General features: G+C 38.0%; 8 protein-coding genes across 8 annotated transcripts; 3 read left to right on the top strand and 5 right to left on the bottom strand. All coding sequences in view use genetic code 12, as the record gives it.

Annotated features, from left to right (window-relative positions):
• Positions 1-29: 29 nt before the first annotated feature.
• SPAPADRAFT_61701 (uncharacterized protein) lies at positions 30-2,480 on the bottom strand (the record flags this gene model as incomplete). Its single annotated transcript, XM_007375855.1, has 1 exon — positions 30-2,480. One exon carries the CDS (start codon positions 2,416-2,418, stop codon positions 1,111-1,113), a length of 1,308 nt encoding a protein of 435 aa, XP_007375917.1.
• Positions 2,481-2,730: 250 nt separating this feature from the next.
• On the bottom strand, positions 2,731-4,819 carry SPAPADRAFT_61700 (E3 ubiquitin-protein ligase; the record flags this gene model as incomplete). The annotated part of the gene is made up of 1 exon (XM_007375854.1): positions 2,731-4,819. One exon carries the CDS (start codon positions 4,753-4,755, stop codon positions 3,082-3,084), a length of 1,674 nt encoding a protein of 557 aa, XP_007375916.1.
• A 162-nt stretch (positions 4,820-4,981) lies between these two features.
• On the bottom strand, positions 4,982-6,919 carry SPAPADRAFT_51175 (protein-lysine N-methyltransferase; the record flags this gene model as incomplete). The annotated part of the gene is made up of 1 exon (XM_007375853.1): positions 4,982-6,919. One exon carries the CDS (start codon positions 6,917-6,919, stop codon positions 4,982-4,984), a length of 1,938 nt encoding a protein of 645 aa, XP_007375915.1.
• Positions 6,920-7,757: 838 nt separating this feature from the next.
• PAM16 (import motor complex subunit) lies at positions 7,758-8,126 on the top strand (the record flags this gene model as incomplete). Its single annotated transcript, XM_007375852.1, has 1 exon — positions 7,758-8,126. One exon carries the CDS (start codon positions 7,758-7,760, stop codon positions 8,124-8,126), a length of 369 nt encoding a protein of 122 aa, XP_007375914.1.
• A 497-nt stretch (positions 8,127-8,623) lies between these two features.
• SET3 (histone-binding protein) lies at positions 8,624-12,277 on the top strand (the record flags this gene model as incomplete). Its single annotated transcript, XM_007375851.1, has 1 exon — positions 8,624-12,277. One exon carries the CDS (start codon positions 8,764-8,766, stop codon positions 12,208-12,210), a length of 3,447 nt encoding a protein of 1,148 aa, XP_007375913.1.
• Positions 12,278-12,662: 385 nt separating this feature from the next.
• Positions 12,663-13,814, bottom strand: FTR1 (FTR1 family protein; the record flags this gene model as incomplete). Its single annotated transcript, XM_007375850.1, has 1 exon — positions 12,663-13,814. The coding sequence occupies one exon, from the start codon at positions 13,812-13,814 to the stop codon at positions 12,663-12,665; it is 1,152 nt and encodes a 383-aa protein (XP_007375912.1).
• Positions 13,815-14,697: 883 nt separating this feature from the next.
• On the bottom strand, positions 14,698-16,507 carry IRR1 (Irr1p; the record flags this gene model as incomplete). The annotated part of the gene is made up of 1 exon (XM_007375849.1): positions 14,698-16,507. One exon carries the CDS (start codon positions 15,889-15,891, stop codon positions 14,911-14,913), a length of 981 nt encoding a protein of 326 aa, XP_007375911.1.
• Positions 16,508-18,392: 1,885 nt separating this feature from the next.
• SPAPADRAFT_139133 (uncharacterized protein) lies at positions 18,393-20,162 on the top strand (the record flags this gene model as incomplete). Its single annotated transcript, XM_007375848.1, has 2 exons — positions 18,393-18,507; positions 18,568-20,162. 2 exons carry the CDS (start codon positions 18,393-18,395, stop codon positions 20,160-20,162), a joined length of 1,710 nt encoding a protein of 569 aa, XP_007375910.1.
• Positions 20,163-20,234: the final 72 nt, after the last annotated feature.

Here is a 20,234-nt window from a genome sequence, read left to right as displayed (position 1 = left end):
ATCAAAAAAAAAAATGGTGGTCGGGATTTAAGGTTTGGTTCACGTGACTTGTCTATTTTTGATATATAGTAGTTGACCAAGTGGTTGGAATTGGCATATACAGACATAAAACAAAGTGAATTTGAAGATGCGGTGTTAGAGACAGTTGGGGAATTCCATAGGTGGTGGTTTTGTATTGTTGCAAGACTTGCTTGATATTTCGCATACTTTTTGCTAAAAATCTGTCGTAGTTTAAGTAGCGCAAACAAAATTTCGTACTAAAAATCATATACGGTGCCCATCTTCCCTAGCTATTTGAGTGTTATCTTGTTACATCACTACCGTAATGGCTTTCCCATCGTGTAGTTTGGTATACTATGTTAGCTGCAACTATGATGTCTCTGCGGCTCTGCCTAAAACTGAATCTACGGAGTTTGCTAACAGGCAAAAAAATAAAGTCTCATGATTACTGGCCTATTTATTCAGTGCCAAAATTTAAGTGACTCAATTTATATTCATTACTCAGCAGTAACTTCTATTATATAACACGCACATACCCATAAATACAGACTAAAACACACGCACCCACACAAACACACACATACAAGCAATGCAACACGCACCCGTACCCACAGAGAGTTCCTCCTCGATAACGCTAACTGAACTAGCCCGTCCTATACTACACTTGCACGCCGAAAACACTAGAGCCCAACCACCTCAAGTCACCTGGGACCAGCAAGTTGTCGACAATGAACATCTAAACAGAAAGAAAACCAAAATATGCTGCATATTCCACCCCACTCGAGAGTTTGGTGAAGACTCCAGTGATTCGTCTAGTGATTCATCCAGTGATTCTTCTGATGAGTCCGACTCAGGAATGCCTAATGGGTTTCCCAAGAGAGATGAACACAACAACAACGACAATAACAAGAACGACGACGATATAGAGAAGTCAGGAGATGAAGAAGAGTTGGAGATTTGTGCCCATCATTTAAAGAAATTACGCAAGAAAAAGAAGAAGGAAGCAAAAGCGAATGCATATGAGAAACAACCTCATTATAAAAACAAATCAAAACTACCCGAACAAAAAGAAACGGGAAAATAGTGTCTATAGTTATTTATTAATGAACATTACGAACGTCCGAATTTGACCGACTTGGCTAAATTAGACATATCCACAAGTTTATCCTGGTTGTAGATTCCCACTTCGGAACTAATGCTCTTGACATCATCGTTAGTTTTCTCTTCAATGGTTTCGTGATTTGTGTCGACAAAACAATTGTAATATTCATCATCCCATATCTTTTGTAAAAACATATCCTTATTCTCTAGCGTCACTTCATTATTCTTATTTTCCAGCCCCAACCCAAAGTTCTTTGCTCTATTTACAAACCCCAATACTCCCGTATCCGTCTTTACCATATGTTTCTTGCTTGACATGATCTCGTGCGAGGAAAACCGGAGTCTGATCGAAGTATACTGTGATAATATAGTTTCATTCTGGATCTTCAACTCATACGAAGACAATCCAGGTTTGCTGACTTCTTCATACTCATACAATTGCTTATAATCAAGTATCCTCTGTTGAGTTCTGTTCAACCCGATTACATCACTGTGATTGACATTTTTATCCACGAAATTGCCATGAAACTCGTTAATTTCATCAAGTATCTGAGCCAAACTGTCAGTGTTTACCGGTTGGAGTGCCGGTGGAGACTTCCACAGTTCGATAGTATACTGGGTGTCTGTGTTATTAGCACGGACCACTTCCTCTTCCAGGTCGCTTGAATCGGATGATTCTGATCGAGTATCAGATGCAGAACCCGATTGTGGATTCTTGAGTGATAACGGAACAAGTGAGCCCACACTGTTTTGCGCGCGAATGATTAGCTTACTCATCTTTTCATACAAACTTGTCCCTCTTGGTGCTTCTTCCGGGATCTCAATCTCCAGCGTTGGCGAAGGTTCCTCTAATGCTTTGAATAAATTATCAGTGCTGGAATTAGGAACATTCGAGTTCCAACTGTAATGAGGCAACTGTCTCGTATCATATCTGTCTTCAATCACAGAAAACACACTACTATCTCTAGGTATCATCATCTCCCTATCTGGCCCATGAAATGAGTTCCATTTCTTAACCTGGGGTCGGCTGCGTCTCTCTTCTTCCATGGGGATGTTCTTGTTAAACGTGTGTTCAGAGACTGATCGGCTTGACCGCACAGCGTGGTTCTGGTTGACGGAGTGGGTCCTCCGTACTTGTGGTCGTCTTGTTGATTCTGAGCGTGGTATGGCGGACGCATCGTTCATGCGTAATCTTGCATGGTGCGATTTCCGAGTCTGGGCCCGCCCGCGATCATCTTGGAATTGTAGCGTATAGTCGGAACGAGCTGATTTACTCCGTGGTATCTCTGGTAATCGTTGTATTCGCACCTGACTCATTTGTGTGATATATATATATATATCTATATGTATGTATGAACTTATGTATGGTTTGTTCTGGGTGTATATAATCTTATGAAAATAAAGGAAAAAAGGAATAAAACTAGTCAGGAATCGTAAAATATATACCTATTATATCTTTAGATCAACGAAATCTCAAATCTTACTGGGTTGTGTTTATCAATAAGACAATAAAGAAGTAATTTCTTTATCTAAAATTATTTCCATAACACAAAACCAGAAAATTTCATTAGCCTCATAAATGAAATCAAGCACAGACTAAAAGTTATGAACTAAAATTCATAAACTGAGCTTATAAACTAAGCATGGGGTATCGTATGATTCTATTACTATGACATAGATAGTGTGGTACAAAAGCTATATTACACCCGGGCTAGAGTTATAGATATATGTTAGGCTATAGATATGCTAGTTTTCTAGCTATGTCATCAAGCCTCATGACTTTCCAGTTTACGTCATCACCTACTGCAAATTTTTTTTTTATACTACAGTCTGCAAAGAACGTCATTCAGCTCCTTACGATATAACCGGGAATAATTTTATTTACAATTACATACCTTACTCAATATACTCCACCAAGGGGGATCCCATTAATAAACTAATTTATTAATTTACGCTTATCTCCACGTGACCTCCAGCCAATCAAATTTCGTTATCAAACCAAAGAAGGCCATCATCAAGATTGGCCCTGGCACCATTAATCAACATATTTTTCCTCGAATTAACCAATTCACTTAAGTTCCTCAACTTGGTCTTATTCTTCAAAATCATCCCCACTTTATCGGGATTCTTTTTACTCATAATTTGTTCAAACACCTCGGACAAATCCTCTACAGTTTTATTAAGAAAATCCTGGTTCCCTTCAAATATAGTTGCAAAATTTGATTTCCCCAAATAGTATGCAAAACAATAGGTCCACTTCAACGCCTTTCTCCCATTCTGAAGTGCTCGCATAGCCGTGGGCAAAAACTGGATATCATTCCACGACAAGTTCTTCTTCCCTTGGTCCCGCAAATCCTCCATGTATAATCGTGTGTATGTATCAATCTGGGCCATGGTTTTCAAATCCCCCTTCATCGAGTTTTCATGAATGGCAAATCTCTTATAGAAATGTAAGTACCTCTCCAAACTCTGTTTACTTCGGTTCTTTCGTTGTTCATCTTCTTGTCTTTCGTTTCGGTATTTATTACAAGAATAATAATCATTACGATGCTTCTTCCAATCTTCAAAACAAATCCAACAAAACTCAAACTTGCACTTTTTACATGTCATGTGGTTACATCCACCATTCTTTTCAATCGCCGATTGACACTGGGGACATCCGTGTGTATTTGCATCTATCCAATTAGCCGTCTCAGAATCGTCATTACATTTTTTAATCCACTTTTTAACAATCCAACAGGGACAGGGCAAGTGATTTTCATAATTGCAATCAAAGCAAAATTCGTGATTTTCCGAACACGTCACTATAGGAACTTTGGAAATATCAACTGATTCCTTTGCACTGCTTAGACTTTCGACAGAGTCATTGACATTGCCCACCAACTCAGCAAACCCGTTACAATCAGTAGCGGGACACCACTTGTATTTCCGTTTCGAATTTATCATTGCCTTGGTGTTCGCTACCAACAACGGATTCTCTACCATGCTTTTAATTGTTGTAACCCCACCATGGTTCGTCTTATTCACAATGTCAAAAATATCAGTCACATCCCGATATGGAATGGTATACTTGCAATCAGGTTCAATACACGTTATAGGCCCTCCATTGGCAAGCTCATTGGAAATGTACAGATAGTAGCAATTTATGCAATAGGTATGACCACAAGTCAACGAATAAACATATGTTTCCGAGTAGTCTTCACAACAAACAAAACATGAGTAGTTCTTTATCTTCTTCAATGTGTTCCTCATAGGAACACCAACGGGCAACCCACACGCTTCATACAACTTATCACGATTGTCAAAATAATCATTCAAGACTTCGTCCTCTTGCCATCCTTTCACTTGCAACATGATCAATAATTCATCAATCGAACAAGCAGTCAACGTCCCATTAGCCAACTTGTCAAGCTTGGCAAGGAGTTTGTTCTCGATAAACTGCTCCACATTCCAGGGATAGTACAACGTCCCATTGGCACCGACATTAGCCAACGTGTCCAGAATTTTCGTCTGCGGCGTATCGGAATTCTCGCCATCAACGTCAAACATAACATCGTCTTCGCCATCGCTGCTGAAGCAAAAGGACGACTCGTCCAAGTCATCTTCCTGGTCGTACTCGTATTCAAAGAAGATATCCAGATCGTCGTCGGACATGTCTATTCTCTTATATTAAAACTCAACGGTTGATTTATCCTTCTAGGGTAGGAAAAAGGTGTTTTAAAGAGAGAGTTGATCTAATTTAAACAAAGTTCGCGCCTCCTTATCGCGCTGTAGTTGCCTTAACAGTTTGTGTGTTTTTTTTTTTTCTGTTGACTCACCAGAAGGTTTAACACAAGCAGAAAAGGTTAATAATTTTTTTTTGTTATGGTAAACTGTATATCTATGAACTATGTATAAACTTTTGCAAAATGCGAATTTCTTGAGATTTCATCGAATCAATCAATTGTTCATGTTTACTCAAAGTTAGGGCGGGGTAACGGTCAATTCTCGCTTGACACCAAGCGCTTACTCGTTTATTGTATGTTGCCAATTCTTGGGGACTATGAGTCAAGAGGAGCTTCTTGATTCTCGGAATCAATTTCCGTTCTTTTGTGGTTGACAAGAGTTTATATTTGAAATGAACATATTTCAATTCAAGGAGTTTTAAAATGGCGTATGTTTGAGGTGTGCATTCACCATTGAAGTTGATGCGAATACTTAATGGCCATGATTCGGGGAATTCTTGAGGTTGGCAACAATCGTCTTGACAGTCATCTTCACATTCATCATCGTGATCGTGATCGTGACCATGACCATGACCATGACCATGTTCGTGCTCATGCTCTCTATCATGATCACCTGCAAGGATCTGATTAATGAGATCATACCCCAACTTCTCCAACCACTCGATCTTCTCTTCAATTTCTCTCCGCTTTTCAGTATTTAGCTTTTCCTTTAAACTTTTAATCTGTTTAAAGAATTGCACAGAGAGTATACAACTGTCGTTGACATTCTCCTTGCTTATAAATCCATACTTTTGCAACAAGTACGCATTGGAGAGTTCATTTCCATAAGAATTGAATAATTCTGTAGATGCCTCAGGACGACGCACCAATACAACATCACAACATTTGGATGCGTCAGAAAGTTCTTGGGCCAAATCGGCCATTCTTCCATTGTCTACTTGGATTTCTTCATCAGATACAGTGGACACTTCTTCCGGGTCAAGGTCGGTGTCTACTTCATTAAATAGTTCTTCTTCAAGTTCGTAAATATGTTCCATCGTAAGTTCTTTGATTGGTTCTTCTTCTTCTTCTTCTTCTTCTTCTTCTTCTTCTTCTTCTTCTTCTTCTTCTTCTTCTTCTTCTTCTTCCTCTTCTTCTTCTTCCGAATGAGCCAAGTGTTCTTCCCCGTTATCAGAATCATCTTCCGCTGACTCTTCACTAGACAACTCACCTTCACCAGCTGAACTATCTTGGACATCGCCATTCTCGTATTCCATATCCTCTTCCATGTCATTATTCTCAATATCCTCGTCATCACTATCCTCATGATCACATGCCAGCTCCCCACAAATCCCACAAACACTCTCATCGCAGACAAAATGAATATCCTCTCTCCCCTTGACTTTACCATTCACCAATTCCGGTTCAATATGATTGAAAATATCCGCAGCAGGAACCAAAGCCAATCCATAATAATTATCAACTTCAAACGCCCGCGAAATGGCAGTCTGAAGGAATTTCCCAAATAATACCAACTTGTCCTTGTGCTTTTCGAGAATATCCACATGTGAAAAGTGCTCAGTAGGAATATCCAACACTTGAGGAATAACAACGAACGTCTTGTTAACATCGGCAAAATGCAATACTTCAATGTAAAAATCAATCAACTCCTTAGGATCTAACATATTCAAAAGATCAACTTCGGTATTGGCTAAATTGGCCTTATCAGCTTCATCCCAAAGACAAATCGGTATTTCTGACAGTTTAATATCCATAGATTCAATATACTCGAACCAGGGTGAATTATGCTTGATTGAATGCTCATAGATGAAACTCACAACTAATGCGTACACACCTTCGGAAATTACTAGTTCAGGATTGACAGGCTCGTATTCTTCAAGCAAGTTATATATGAATGAGTTCTTGGGTGCCAACAAGTTGGTCTTAGGTATTCTAAGAAGTAATGGATCAAACTCTTCTTCGGGCTGTTCCAGGTAAAACACACCTAATCCGCCATACTGTGACTCTTTTATAATGAGATCTTCTCTCCAATGGGAATTGGTATCTAACCATTCCACAAGAGAATCTACTTTGGTAGCTAAAGTTGAGGACATTGTAGTATAATAGTGACACTTGCAAGATGTTTACCCATCTCATATTTCAAATATAATATGCAGTCTTGCTGCAGATCTCTGCTGCCCTTACCAGTAACAATCCGGGTAACGACATCACTGTTGAAAATTTTTTTCGGCTGGTGGCCACCATGCAGTACCACCTGATTACTATAAATACCAGGCATTCCCCTAGTCTCCCTTTTTCTGAACCCCAATCATCAGTAGTGGTTATACTATATCTATATATATATATAACTTCTATTTTTATAAAGGCTTACTAATAGGCATGATTGTATAGCGTGGATGTATACGGTCATTGTTTTATTATTCAATTCACCCAATAGCTAAGTATTATGATTGACCTTACTAACAATAGGGCCACAGTCAATACTTCGTTTCGGTCTTTTAGATTATTACATTTGTTTACGGCATTTACATGTGTTTTTGAACAAGTTCTGATGATTTACGGTGCTGTCTTTACGATGGCATGATGATTATTCAGATGAAAGCATGGTGCTACATATTACTCAGTTCTCAAACGAGCTGCGATGTAGAAATCTTCGTTCTATTTACTCTGTTTCTGTGATCAGCGTTTAATGAAATCTGCTAACACTTTCGTTTCAGATTCCCTTTACACTATATCAACTCTATGTTTAAACCCCATATTGGTGCTATAACCTGCCAATATGTTTCCAATATGGTCGTGCACAGGTCTCGAAAAAAAAGTAAGAGGAAAATTTTGCCTACGTGAAAATTCATCACCTTAAACAGAAACTAGACATTGTGCCTATCACTTGATCACCCCATAGCATAACCCTATTTATTTTAACATACGAGAATGGCCCACAGATTAATAGTGAACGTCATCATGACCGGTGCATCCGTGTTTGGACGTGCCTTCACAGAAGCATACAAGCAGGCGGCTAAGGCCTCTGCTGCCGGTGCTGCCGCGGGAGGACCAGCCAAGGCCAGCTCTGCCGGTGGGATCTCCGTAGAGGAATCGATGAAGATCTTGAATGTCGAACCAGCTGAGTTGTCCTTGGATAAAGTAGAGGAAAAGTATAATTATTTATTCGACGTCAACTCCAAGGAGAAGGGGAACTCGTTCTACTTGCAAAGTAAAGTATACTATGCCATGGATGCATTAAAGAAAGAACTAGAGTACTTGGAGAAGAAGAAGGCGGCGTCGTCGTCGGCGAGTGAATGAGGAATGAGGCGTGAGGCGGTCTAGATGATACATTAGCATAGTTGGTTCGGTTAAAGTAAGGTGATTAAAGCAGATGACGAGCGTGTATGCATGTGAGGCAAAACCACCATTGTATTACTATGTTGTGTTGGTGATGTTTATTTTCTGGAGAATCTCAACATAGTTGTGCATACCTTTGTTTCGTTTTGCTGTCAGTTGACAATGCGTTGACAATGGCGTGGAGTAAATAAATCATGATATTTGTATATAGAAATTGATGTGAACGATATAGATGAAATGTGTAGGTTTACTTCGTAAACTGGTGTTCAAGTCAAACGACCACACTTTTGCTAAACAATGTTTCACATATTTGCTCGTAGCCGCTCGCAGGTATCTGCTCGTACAGCATTAAACGACCGTTTAGGTGAAACGAACCCAAAAAAAAAAAACGAAAACTAATATGGAGAAAAAAAAAAGATGACAGCGACTTTCCTACCCTAAAAATAAACAAACCAAGACAGTGTGAAATTTCTTTCTTGCGTAAATTTTCTTAGGTCGATATTCCTTTAAAAGTCATAAGAACTGTTTTTGATCTGACCCGTTTATTATTACAGTGTTGAATTACACTAGTACACGAGGATTATTTCAACAGGTTAAGATGACTAATAAAGAGGAAGAGCAGCTTCTCCAGGATGCATCAACCTTGCTCATGTTTGCCAATGTAGCAGCAAAACAGCAAAATCAACACACGATACGACAAGTGTCACCACCACCACAGGCATCATATCCGCAGCAACAACAGCAACTTCAACAACAACAACAACAACAACAACCCCAACCCCAACCCCAACCAGTTCAATCTCAACAAAAGCAGCCACAACAGAGCCCCATGGCTACATTCTCCGAACCAGTTCCAGCTTCAGCCCACTATCCACAACAACCACAACAACAGCCTGTTCGCCCACATATACGAGAGTCACCACCATCTCAGCATAACCAGTTTCCCCTCCCGCAGTATACTTTCCCAGTGATGTATGCTGGTCCGCGACCTCCATACAGTTTGCCACAGCCACAACAACTGCAAATTGCACAGCCTCCAATACAAATTCTCCAACCCCAAAAACCACCCACACAAGATGCTGCAGTAAGAAAACATTCTCATCCTGAACAAACGATTCATGATGTCACTCCCAGACAACCACATCGAAGCTCCATAAGTATATTGATGAATACCCCTGAACCAAATACTGAAGTGAAACAACAAGTTCCTCCACAAACACAACCACAAGTTCAAACCAATGCCCCAGGTTTATCACAAACCGAGCAGAAGCAACCACCACAAATGCAACCGTTCACCCATATCAAATCCAAATCACAATCACCCATGAGCCAAGTGAATCAAAATACGCCCGCGCCCACCAGCGCAGCTTCACGCAAGTCAGTGTCCCCTCCTTCTAAATTGCCCAAACAAGGAAATTTCAAACCGACACATGAACGATCTCGATCCACGCCTGAATCCAATGCCACTATAAAGTTCCGTCATTTACAAGTATCCCCCACTGGCAATAAATTTGCCCGCGGCATAGATTTGGAAACTGGCGAACGAAACACCACTAATGCCGTGATTGCTGCTGCGGCATTGACTGCTGCTGCTGACGTCCCGCTTCCTTTGAAACACGGTGATGGGAAACGCAATAGTCTGAGTGCATCTTCTTCGCCAATTTTGGCTACTTCCAAGGCCACGGTGGTAAAGCTTGAAGCTCTACCCAGTGAGAAAAAGGAGGAAGATCAATTGACTGAACCCGAGCCTGAAACTGAAAAAACTGACGATGAGAAAACCGAGGATGAAACTGCAGCTAAACTAAGCAAGGGTTCTTCATCTTCACCTCCAGCACAACAAAAAATTAAAGATGAAAATACAGTCTCGCCAGCAACGAAATTCCAAGCACCACCATTGTCAACATACCAAGTCGACCCCGATTCTGGATTGATTGGATGTATTTGTGGAATTGAAGATGATGATGGATTCACTATCCAATGTGACGTGTGTTATAGATGGCAACATTGTCTATGCATGGGGTTCCAATCAGCTGACGAAGTTCCTGAAGACGAGTACAAGTGTTACTATTGTGATGAGCTGACCTGGGGTAAATTTGACCCTGAACTTTGTCGTCAACAAACTTTGGCTCGTTTACAAAATGAACGGATGACTTCGTCGTCGCAAGATCGGTCTGAATACTCGAATAATAACGTGGCTCCACAGCAAACTGAGCAGAATAATGCTCCACCTAGTAACAAACGAAGACAGTCTGGACCCGAGAAACAGGCGGAAAAGAAGAAGAAACTCGACGAAAAGAAGGATACGGCACCAGGTACGACCACAGCCCAACAAGCTAAGTCGCCAAGTCAACCCCTCGAACAATCCCATGAAGATGAAACACTACCCAACAAAGACAATGAGTTATTAGAGGATGGAATCACGGCGGAATCATACCAGTCGGTATATTACAAGCTCAAGCAGAATGACTATAAGAAACAATCGATTAAGGAGTTTATTGAGCATGTGGGACACGAGTTTTACCAAGGGTATTTAAGTTTACCTAAAGCTGATCAACAAAAGAAGGTAGTGAACAATGTAGAAATCATGACGTTTAACCAATTCAAGGCATTGAAAATGAGCAAGGTTCACCTCCCTAACCATCGCAAGTATCTTCAAGAACATCATAAATTTTCCAAGAAAAAGAATTTTAACAAGACTACTATCCAAGTGAAGCCATATTCTGATAATCAAAAACAGAAATTCAATGGTATTTCAAGATTGTCGTTGTTTATTAGTGGTAGCAACGGCGGTTCCTCTCCTGTCAATGGTGCCAGTGAAGCAATTGTGATTCCGGAAAATACCCCTGTTATTGAATACTTGGGAGAAATTGATTTATTTAAGAATTACAGAAACGATTCCACTAATCAATATACTAGTTGGGGTACTACAAAACCTAAAGTGTTGAAGACAGCAATTCCTAGCAAAGATGGTGAAGTTAGTCTTGTCTTGGATTCACGGTTTGTTGGTAATGAAAGTCGATTTATTCGAAAATCATGTCCTTCTTCAGCCAACTGTCGGATTCAACCTGTGTACATCCCTGAGAAGAACACGTTTAAGTTCATGGTGCTCACTTCTAAACCAATAACATTAAAGGCTGAAAGTCATGATGAAGAATTACGATTGCCCTGGGAATGGGATGTTGAACATCCAATTTTGAAATTGTATGAGAATAACCACAGTGAAAAATTTGAAAATTTAACCAATGTGGAAAAATCAGCCTTGATCACTTATATTGACAACATTCTTAACTTTGTCGAGTGTGGTTGTTCATCTTCAAATAATCTTTCCACATGTGCCATATTCAAAATCAAAAAGGCCACTTCTTATTTGTTAAGATCTACCAGGAAGGCAAATTCAATCAGCAATGTGAATTTAATGAAGTCGAAGGATGAGTTGATTTTACCTCGTCCTTCAAAAGAATATATCTCATGGGAAGAGCGGTTGATTAAACGGGATTTAGAATTACAATCGAAATTCTTAGGCGCTTCTGCTGAGTTATTGGATCAGACATTAGTGAATAACATAGAAGAGCAGGAAAGTGCTGTTGACAAACCACCAATGTTGTTCAAGATTCCTTTCAAGCAACAGTTGATTACTAGAATCAAGGTTCTGCCTGAGGAATTAGCTCCGGAAGCAGATCCAGATGCTATGAAAGAAGATCAAGAAGAGCATGAAGAATCGAATGAAGATATTCCATTTCCTGTGGTACCTGATTTGGTTATAAGTATAGACAGAACCATTGAAGAGAACTTGAAACCAATCGTGAAAGAAGTGGAAACCAAGGCATTGCAACCATTGGTTGATGAACCTGATTTGTTGGATACAAAGAGTGAAGTTGAAATTATACAAAAGGTTGTGGCAGCAACTGTTAATCCAGTTGCTGAGCCTGTTCCGGAAGTTGTGGTGAGCAAGAAAATAGCCGAGTTGAAGGAGACAGTGGCACCTACTGCCCCTAAGGTTGTTAAAAAGTTATCATTTGCGGATTATAAAAAGAAGATGAAGTAGAGTGATGTAAGTATTTTTATTTAGTTTGTTATTTCTTATCATGTATTATAAATATAGAAAATTATGTAAACAATGTTAAAAGTTAGACAATCCAGTAGCCTAACGCCTCAATGAAGAGCTAAAACTACTAGGAGTAAATTAATTAAAATTAGTTTCCCGTTCATTAAATATATATAAAAATAAAACAAAAAATAGAAATACAACCCCCAATAAAGTAATATATAAAAAAAATAGAAAGGTACCCGTCATCAAAGCCAATTACCCGTAAACAAATACTTGCAACCAACTCTAACAACTAGAAATGACTCGACTTAAAAAATTACAAAAAAAATTATTAAAAAGTTCTTAATCTAGAGTAAACGTTCGAAAATTCAATTGGCAAAACACTTATTTATATGTGTGTGTGTGTGTGTGAAAATAATAAGTGAATCCCCAACATAAGTTTTCAGAACTTACTTTGGATCAAGGAACTGTTTGGTATCCTCAGCATTAACTTCAGTTTCGGCGACCTCAGCACCAAACTTTTGTTGTTTGACTTGGTGGAACAATTCTTCCTTTTCAACAGCGGTTAATTCAGACTTCTTCTTTCCCTTAATGTGGTATAATGGGTTTAATTGACGTAAGGTCAAGTTCTTGCAGAATGGCAAGTGACCAGTTCTTTCTTCGAAAAGCATTAAAAGAATAACGGAGATCATGAAAAGCCAGTAAATATTGTAGGAGATAACGGAACCATAAGTGGCAGAATTTTGCCATCCCAACAAAGCATTGAAAATATCCCAACCGTGGTTAATTTCTGGGTTACAACAGTTAACGTGCCAGACAGATTTAGCAATATCATAAGAACCTGGACCGGAACCGTTTTCAGAAGCATCACCACCAGTCTTCCTGTTGAAACTATTGGTTTCAAAACTCCAGACACCTCTAGAGAATAAACCGGCAGCAATCAAGTATAAGATACAAGTGGAAATGATCAAGAAGATTTGCATGGAAGCGTTGGTACCAAAGTAATACAATAAACCACCAACGAAGACACCGGCAATCAAACCAACAACAACTGGAAGAGGGAAAGAGGAAGCTGGTTGATTCAAGGAGACACCCCCAACGAAGACAACAGCTTCTAAACCTTCTCTTAAAGTGGTAATGAATGGTAAGATAAACATGGCGTACTTCTTGGCCCAGTGACCAATACGGAACTTACCCATCTTACCATCCTTTGGATCCTTGACTAAGGCTTGAGCCAACTTAATTCTCCACTTTTCCTTCATCTTGTTGATTCTTAACATTGGCATACCCATTAAAGAAATAATGACAGCCGCAATAATACAGAAAATACCTTCCCATAAATCTTCCGATTTACCCCAGATATCTTTACCTAAACCGTAGAAAGCACCAATGAAACCACCACCGATAATCAAACAAATGAGCACCCCAGATAGCGCCCCAAACCAGACTTGTCTCACCAATTGTTTATAAACCTTTGGGTCTTGACTTGCACCACCTAAACCTTGCTTCAAGAATGCCAAAAGAACCGAAACCACAATAATGGCTTCTAATGATTCTCTAAACACAATGAAGAAAACTTGCACGTTAAATACGTTAGCCATTTTTCTATTCTTCCTTGTGGCCTGTTAAAATTAATTTGTTAATCTTTCTTGTCGGAGTCGAAGAGAGAAAAAAAATAGAAAGGGGAAATTAATTTGGGTAAAGGTTAAATATAACTTTTTCCTTACCTTGGCGTTGTAGTAGAGATTAGATCTAAAGAGAGAGGAAAAATATAATTGTGAAAAAAAAAACTTTTTCTGAAGGAGATTGGCATCATTTATACACTGGGAATGAAGGGGGGGGGTGAAAGAAAAAGTTTTTGGGATTGAGAAAAAGTTTATTTTTTGCGCATGCCAAGAAAAAATAATTAGTATATGAAGGTTTAGCCTGACCATTAAATTTTTATCTTCTTGATAATTTTTTTTTTTCAAATTTTAAGCCTTCAATTGAAGTAATTTGATTTCAAATCTCAAGGTTGCTAATATGTAGAGTGTAGATAAAAAGCACTATGGTCTAACTGATATTATAACAATGCTGAAAACAAAGATGTGAATCCAACTTAATAACCGGAAATTGATTTTTCTGATGGAAAAGATAATTTTGATCATTTTTTTTCCACAAAACCGCATAACAGTCTAACATGTAAATCTGGAACAACGAATGATTTTTCCCGCATGGCCAATTACATCAAAGCTTGTAACTAAAAAATACCGGTAACCTGTAAAATCACAGTATCTTTCCCATCTAAAAAATATTTATTGTTCTTAATCCGTGTACGTTTTAAGTTTGTTCGCACCCGGTAATTGGCTGAAATTTATTCTGCTTACGAAAAATATTTTGAACAAAGTCACCCGATGAGGTAAGGGCCCCAGCCTTTCCGCGGTAGCATGATTCATGTGTAAACATAAATCTATTGCTCGTCGCGTATCTTTCACTTTAAATTACAAGCTCAATATCTCCTTGTACCTCTGTGAAAAAATGGACTTGTTTTAAGCATAGATAAACTAATGAGGTTAAGCATCAAGCTAAGAAATTAAATCGCTTGTCCTCGTACTATTCGTCAATTTCTTGGCTCATGAAACGGCTACTAATAAAACAATTATTTTATTACATACAAATAACTATACAGATCCCGGTTTCGGAATTTTGCTTCGTTTTTTAAACTTCTATTTCTTCTTGGATAGTTTCAGGTTGCTGCTCGTCAGCTATTGTAGCCAACTCGGATTCTGGTTCCGGTTGCAATTGCTGCTTCTCTTTTATTTTCGCAATATGTTCATCTTGTCTGGTTATAATTGTACCGAATATTCCTCCCAACTTATCAGCATTCAATCTTATTCTTGAATATATGTCATCATGCAATAACAGAAGATTAACCAAAGATATCAACTTGAGTGAATATACAGATAATTCTTTTTCATAGAGCCATGCTCGTTCGGCATTCTGAGCCGTCGAAGGTCGAGAACTACCTTCACTTTCAAGTGCAGCATTCTCTTCATCAAAAATACTAACTTCAATTTCCAGAGGCGGTAATTCGAGGTAATCGTCGTAGTTCACATCTTCTTCGTCGCCTCTATCCAAATCAACGTTCAATTCATGTGCTAATCTGACTTCTTTAATCAAGAACAACTCCAATAATTCATTTTGTAAATCTCGTCTAATCATTAAAAGTTGAAGGTTACTGCTGTAAAACGATTGAAAATTCTCAAATTGATTATCCTGATTGAATTTCACATAGAAAATTCTAAAGAAAGTTAATAAATCAACGTATTTGATGGCCAATAATGTCTTCAAGTCAACCAAATTCACATCCTTGCATTCATAAATCAATCTAATCATTTGATTAACCATATCAATAATACTATCAAATTCAGCTTCAATATCTTTATGATGTTGATGTTCACTTGGCAACTCCATCAACTTTTCAAATTTCCATGACAATACAATCAATAACAAATCAATCAATTTTTGCATGCTCTGGATGAAATCAGGCAATTTTTGCAAAAAGTTATACTTCCATTCTGCCATGATGATAGCAAGATCTAACTTGCGCAAAACCTTCTTGACTAGTGTTTCATTCAAATCTTCAATTCTTTCTAAATTGGAGATATTAATATGATCACCTAGCTGTCTAAGCTTCATCAAGGCTGGAGATATAATTGAAATCTTTCGAATCAACAGTCTCTGAATGGTAAGTTCTGAATTATCATCTACAAATGAAAGATCTTCCTCTTGTTCGGTGATGGCGTCATTAATTTCCGCCACTAACTCCAGCAAGATGCTTTGAACGTAAGATCTATTGGCAGAAGTTAACGCATTGGATTCGAATAACTTTTGGAAATAAGCATCAAATTCTTCAACTAAATCAGCTTCTTTATAGAATTTCAAAATTGACTCAGTTGAATCATCATACACATCTGTTCTATCCAATTTTGTAAACAAATTGAATATGTTAATGGCATCCTTTGGTTCTGAAATCAAACCAGTCCAAATAGATAAAAATACAGAAAACAATGCAGGCACTTTGATCAGTTTTGATTGCAAGTTGGGCAAATAATCAACCAACCTAACCAACAAATTAGAAGTTTCTTCTTCATCCTTTGGTGATTTTACGGCAGCAGTCATGTGAACCAATGCACCTTGAACAAATTTCAACAAGTAAACTCTGTCAGAATCGGACAAGTCAATGAATTGTCTAAACTCCTCTATTTCCTCGTTATCAACTTCTTCCTGTTCAGTATCCTCCTCTTTTGTCTTAGACTTGAATTTAACCAGTGATATATCCACAAGGAAATATTTGATCAAGAATTCCCAGCATTCGGCATAATACGGGATATGGCACAATGCACTATACAAACCAGCAATATCGCCATCAATTGAAGATGTTAATTCAATTAATCCCTTTATTTTCAAACAGTCTTCCAATTGATCTTCAAATTGGTCCGACTGGTACGTTTCCAAGAAAAGATTATACTTTTCCTGTAAATCTTGTAAACTCTTTTCATTCAAAGAATGGATAAACTTGGCATATTCATGTTGCAACTTTGGTAAATGAGCCTTTGATACTTTATCGAATTTATAAGTCTTTATTATTTCTGTAACATCTTCATCTTCCAAAAATCCTAACCTGAACAATTCGGAACAAATACCAAGGGAATAAGTTCGAACTTGAGCATCCAGATCAATTTTACTCATTTTAATTAATTGCAATTTAAACTTCTCGGTAAAGAGTCTTAAAATCGGGGTACTATCGGAAAATGTTAAGTTCTTGTATAATTTCAATAAAACTCGGCAATTTTCAGTCCTGACTGAACCAACTGGGTCTGATAACAACCATCCAAAATATTTCAAATAGGTATCTTTGCAAAAATGTTCCGGGTAAATTGACATACATTCACTCAAATGTTTTAAGCACAACAATCTAATTTGTGGATCAGGATCTCTATATCTAATCAGAACCACGATTCTTCCAATGTCATCAAAATATTCAGTTATGGTATTCTTTTGGTTTTCATAATTACTGACAGTTCTGCTAACTGTGGCTTGCTTGGACTTGTTCTTGATCTTGGTCAATTGTTTCTTTTGCTTGTCAAGGTTTGAATTGACATTCTTGATGATTCGACACAATTGGACTTGAATAGCAAATATAGTGTCTGTAGTTGTGAATCTAAGTGGTCTGATTTTACTTGTAGTTAAGGAAGTGATCCAAGTAAGAAGATATTGCATCAATGGAGATGCCATTGAGTCTTCCTCATTCTCGCGAGTAGCATCAGCATTATACAACAATCCTTTATCATGAGCGATTTGAATAACCTTTTCAAAAAATTCCAAAACATTGCTCTTGAATGTAGCAACAGCCTTGAACGGATATCTGTGGGCTGTTTGCTCTTCAAACGCCATTGTCATTTCAGCAACGGTCTGGGCACAAGATTCCAAGTTAACCAAGTCATGAGGTTGGAACAACAGAACGGAACCACAACTTCTCAATAAAAGATTTATCAACATAGTTATAGCTTCTTGAGTATCATTTTCTTGGTCTTCTTCATATGATTCAATCCATTCCATGGCGGTATCAGACACCTCCACATTGGCATGACTCAAAACCTGGTAAAGGTAGTTCTCTTCAAGCTCACTTTCTAAAGCTTCTAAGGATTTTCTAGACTGCTTCTTTTGTCTTTTCGTAGTTTTACCCTTTGGGCTTTTGGTTGTACGTTTTCTTGTTTTGGTAACAGGTTCTGGCTCTACTTCATAGTCACTTTCTTCGGCATTTGAAATATCAGATTCACTTTCACTGCTACTGACATCCTTATATGTCTTTGGATTACTTCTGCTACGTGTCAGTCTTCTGACCATTATGAATAATACTAGATTTCGGTGTGGCAAAGTCTATTCCTTGTGGTTGTAAAACCAAATCAAAAAAAGAAAAACAAGACGCGTCAACAAATAACTGGCAATGTCGTGTAGAGACATTTGTTGTACAGCGACATTTTATATTGTGGTTGTTTGAGTCGCACACGCAACAAAAGATTTTTTTTTTTTGCTTCGTTACTTCCAACAAAACTGCTGCTTATTTCAGCAACCAGTTTTGAAATCCACAACAACAAAAGCACCAATCCATCAGTTGAATCAATCCATAGTGAGAAATGTCTTCGATTGATCCAGAAAGCACCCCAGCTGTAGACACTCCCCCAAGAGCAGCCACTGAAGAGCCTGTCGCATCATCTGTGGATGAAGTCACCCCAGCTGCTTCTTCATTAGGTGGAGGTGAACAATCAATCAAAGATGGTGTCCAATTTAGACAAGAAGCTCCATCAGAAGAACCCAAAGTTGATATTGATGTTGAAAAATTGAAGGCGGAATTTCAGGAAAGGGCCAAGACTTATTTGGCTGAACAAACTTCCCATGTTGTCATTCCTTCGTTTGCCAAATGGTTTGATTTGAACACGGTCCATACCATTGAAAAGAAAGCATTCCCAGACTTTTTTAGCACTGATCCTAAGAACGTTTACAAGACCCCTCAATCCTACAAGTACATCCGTGATTTCCTTGTTAACACGTTTAGATTGAACCCAAAGGAGTATTTGACCATAACAGCTGCCCGCAGAAACTTGGCCGGCGATGTTACCAACATTATCAGAATTCACCAATTTTTAGAGAAATGGGGAATAATCAACTATCAAATTGATCCAAGATCTAAGCCAAGTATTGTTGGTCCTCAATATACTGGCCATTTCCAACTCACTTTAGATACACCACAAGGATTGGTTCCATACGTGCCGGAAAATGCTGTTCTTATAAAATCGGAACCTGAAGAAGGTGAAGTAACAAACAAAGAAATAGAAACATCAACTAAACCAGCTCAACCTTCTGAAGTTTCAATCAAGGATGAATTAGATTTGAATTTGGAAATCAGACGAAATGTATTTGGTACTGGTGAAAAGAAATCCAATTTCAAAACCAACAACCTTGTGCAATATGCTTGTAGTGTTTGTGGAAAGGATGCTACTGAGGTTAGATATCATAATTTGAAAATCAAAACCTACACTTACAATCCAAGTTCAACCATAAACAATGCTAGTATATTATGTACTCTCTGTTATGAGCAAGGATTATTCCCACTGAACTTCCAATCTTCCGATTTCATTCAATTGAAAAAGAACCAAGAAGCTGAAGAGTGGACTGAGCAAGAAATATTGTTATTATTGGAAGGAATTGAAATGTTTGGTAGTTTTGATTTACCCAATATAAATGGTAATATCCATGCCAATGCCAATTCCCAATGGGAAAAGATTAGCGAACATGTTGGTACTAAAACTAGAGAACAATGTATTATCAAATTTATTCAATTACCAATTGAAGACAAGTTTTTGACCAAATTAATCAAGGGTAATGACGAAGACAATGCTGATGATGTTACAACAAAAGAAACTTTGGTTCAAGAGGTTGTGCAAAAGTTAATTGAAACCAAACCAGGACAAGATTTACTTAAACATAATTCTAACCAAAATTTGCAAGAGTCCATTTTAGAAGAAGCAAATTTGATAAATCAAGTTATTGAATTAAGTTTAGAAAAATTCAATCTCAAATTAAATAAGCTTGACAAATTACAAGAAAGCTTGATCAATATAGAAAATCAATTAAACTTAGAAAGAAAACAAGTATTGATTGAAAGATGGGTGCAATTCCAAAAGATTCAAACTTTGAAACGAGAAAAGCCAGAATTGGCAGACATATTGGATGACTTGATCCAACCGGTCAGAGTCAATGAAATAAACAAATCTCTCAACCCAATCAAGAACAGCGAAAAGAATGATGATATGCAAATTGATCAAAATGAAACCAAAGAAAATGACGATGATAAGTTGCCAATAAGTGTTAGTCAACCAAAGACTTACCAATACTGGTCTGGTTAGATCTCTGTAATTTTATATAATTTTTTACAATTTTGTACATTAAATAAATTCATTATTCATTATAATAAATAA

The sequence above is a fragment of the Spathaspora passalidarum genome (genome assembly GCF_000223485.1).
Source record: "Spathaspora passalidarum NRRL Y-27907 unplaced genomic scaffold SPAPAscaffold_4, whole genome shotgun sequence".
Taxonomy (NCBI): domain Eukaryota; kingdom Fungi; phylum Ascomycota; class Pichiomycetes; order Serinales; family Debaryomycetaceae; genus Spathaspora; species Spathaspora passalidarum.
The sequence above is the reverse complement of the archived record's forward strand: the minus strand, read 5'-3'. Positions and strand labels throughout refer to the sequence as shown.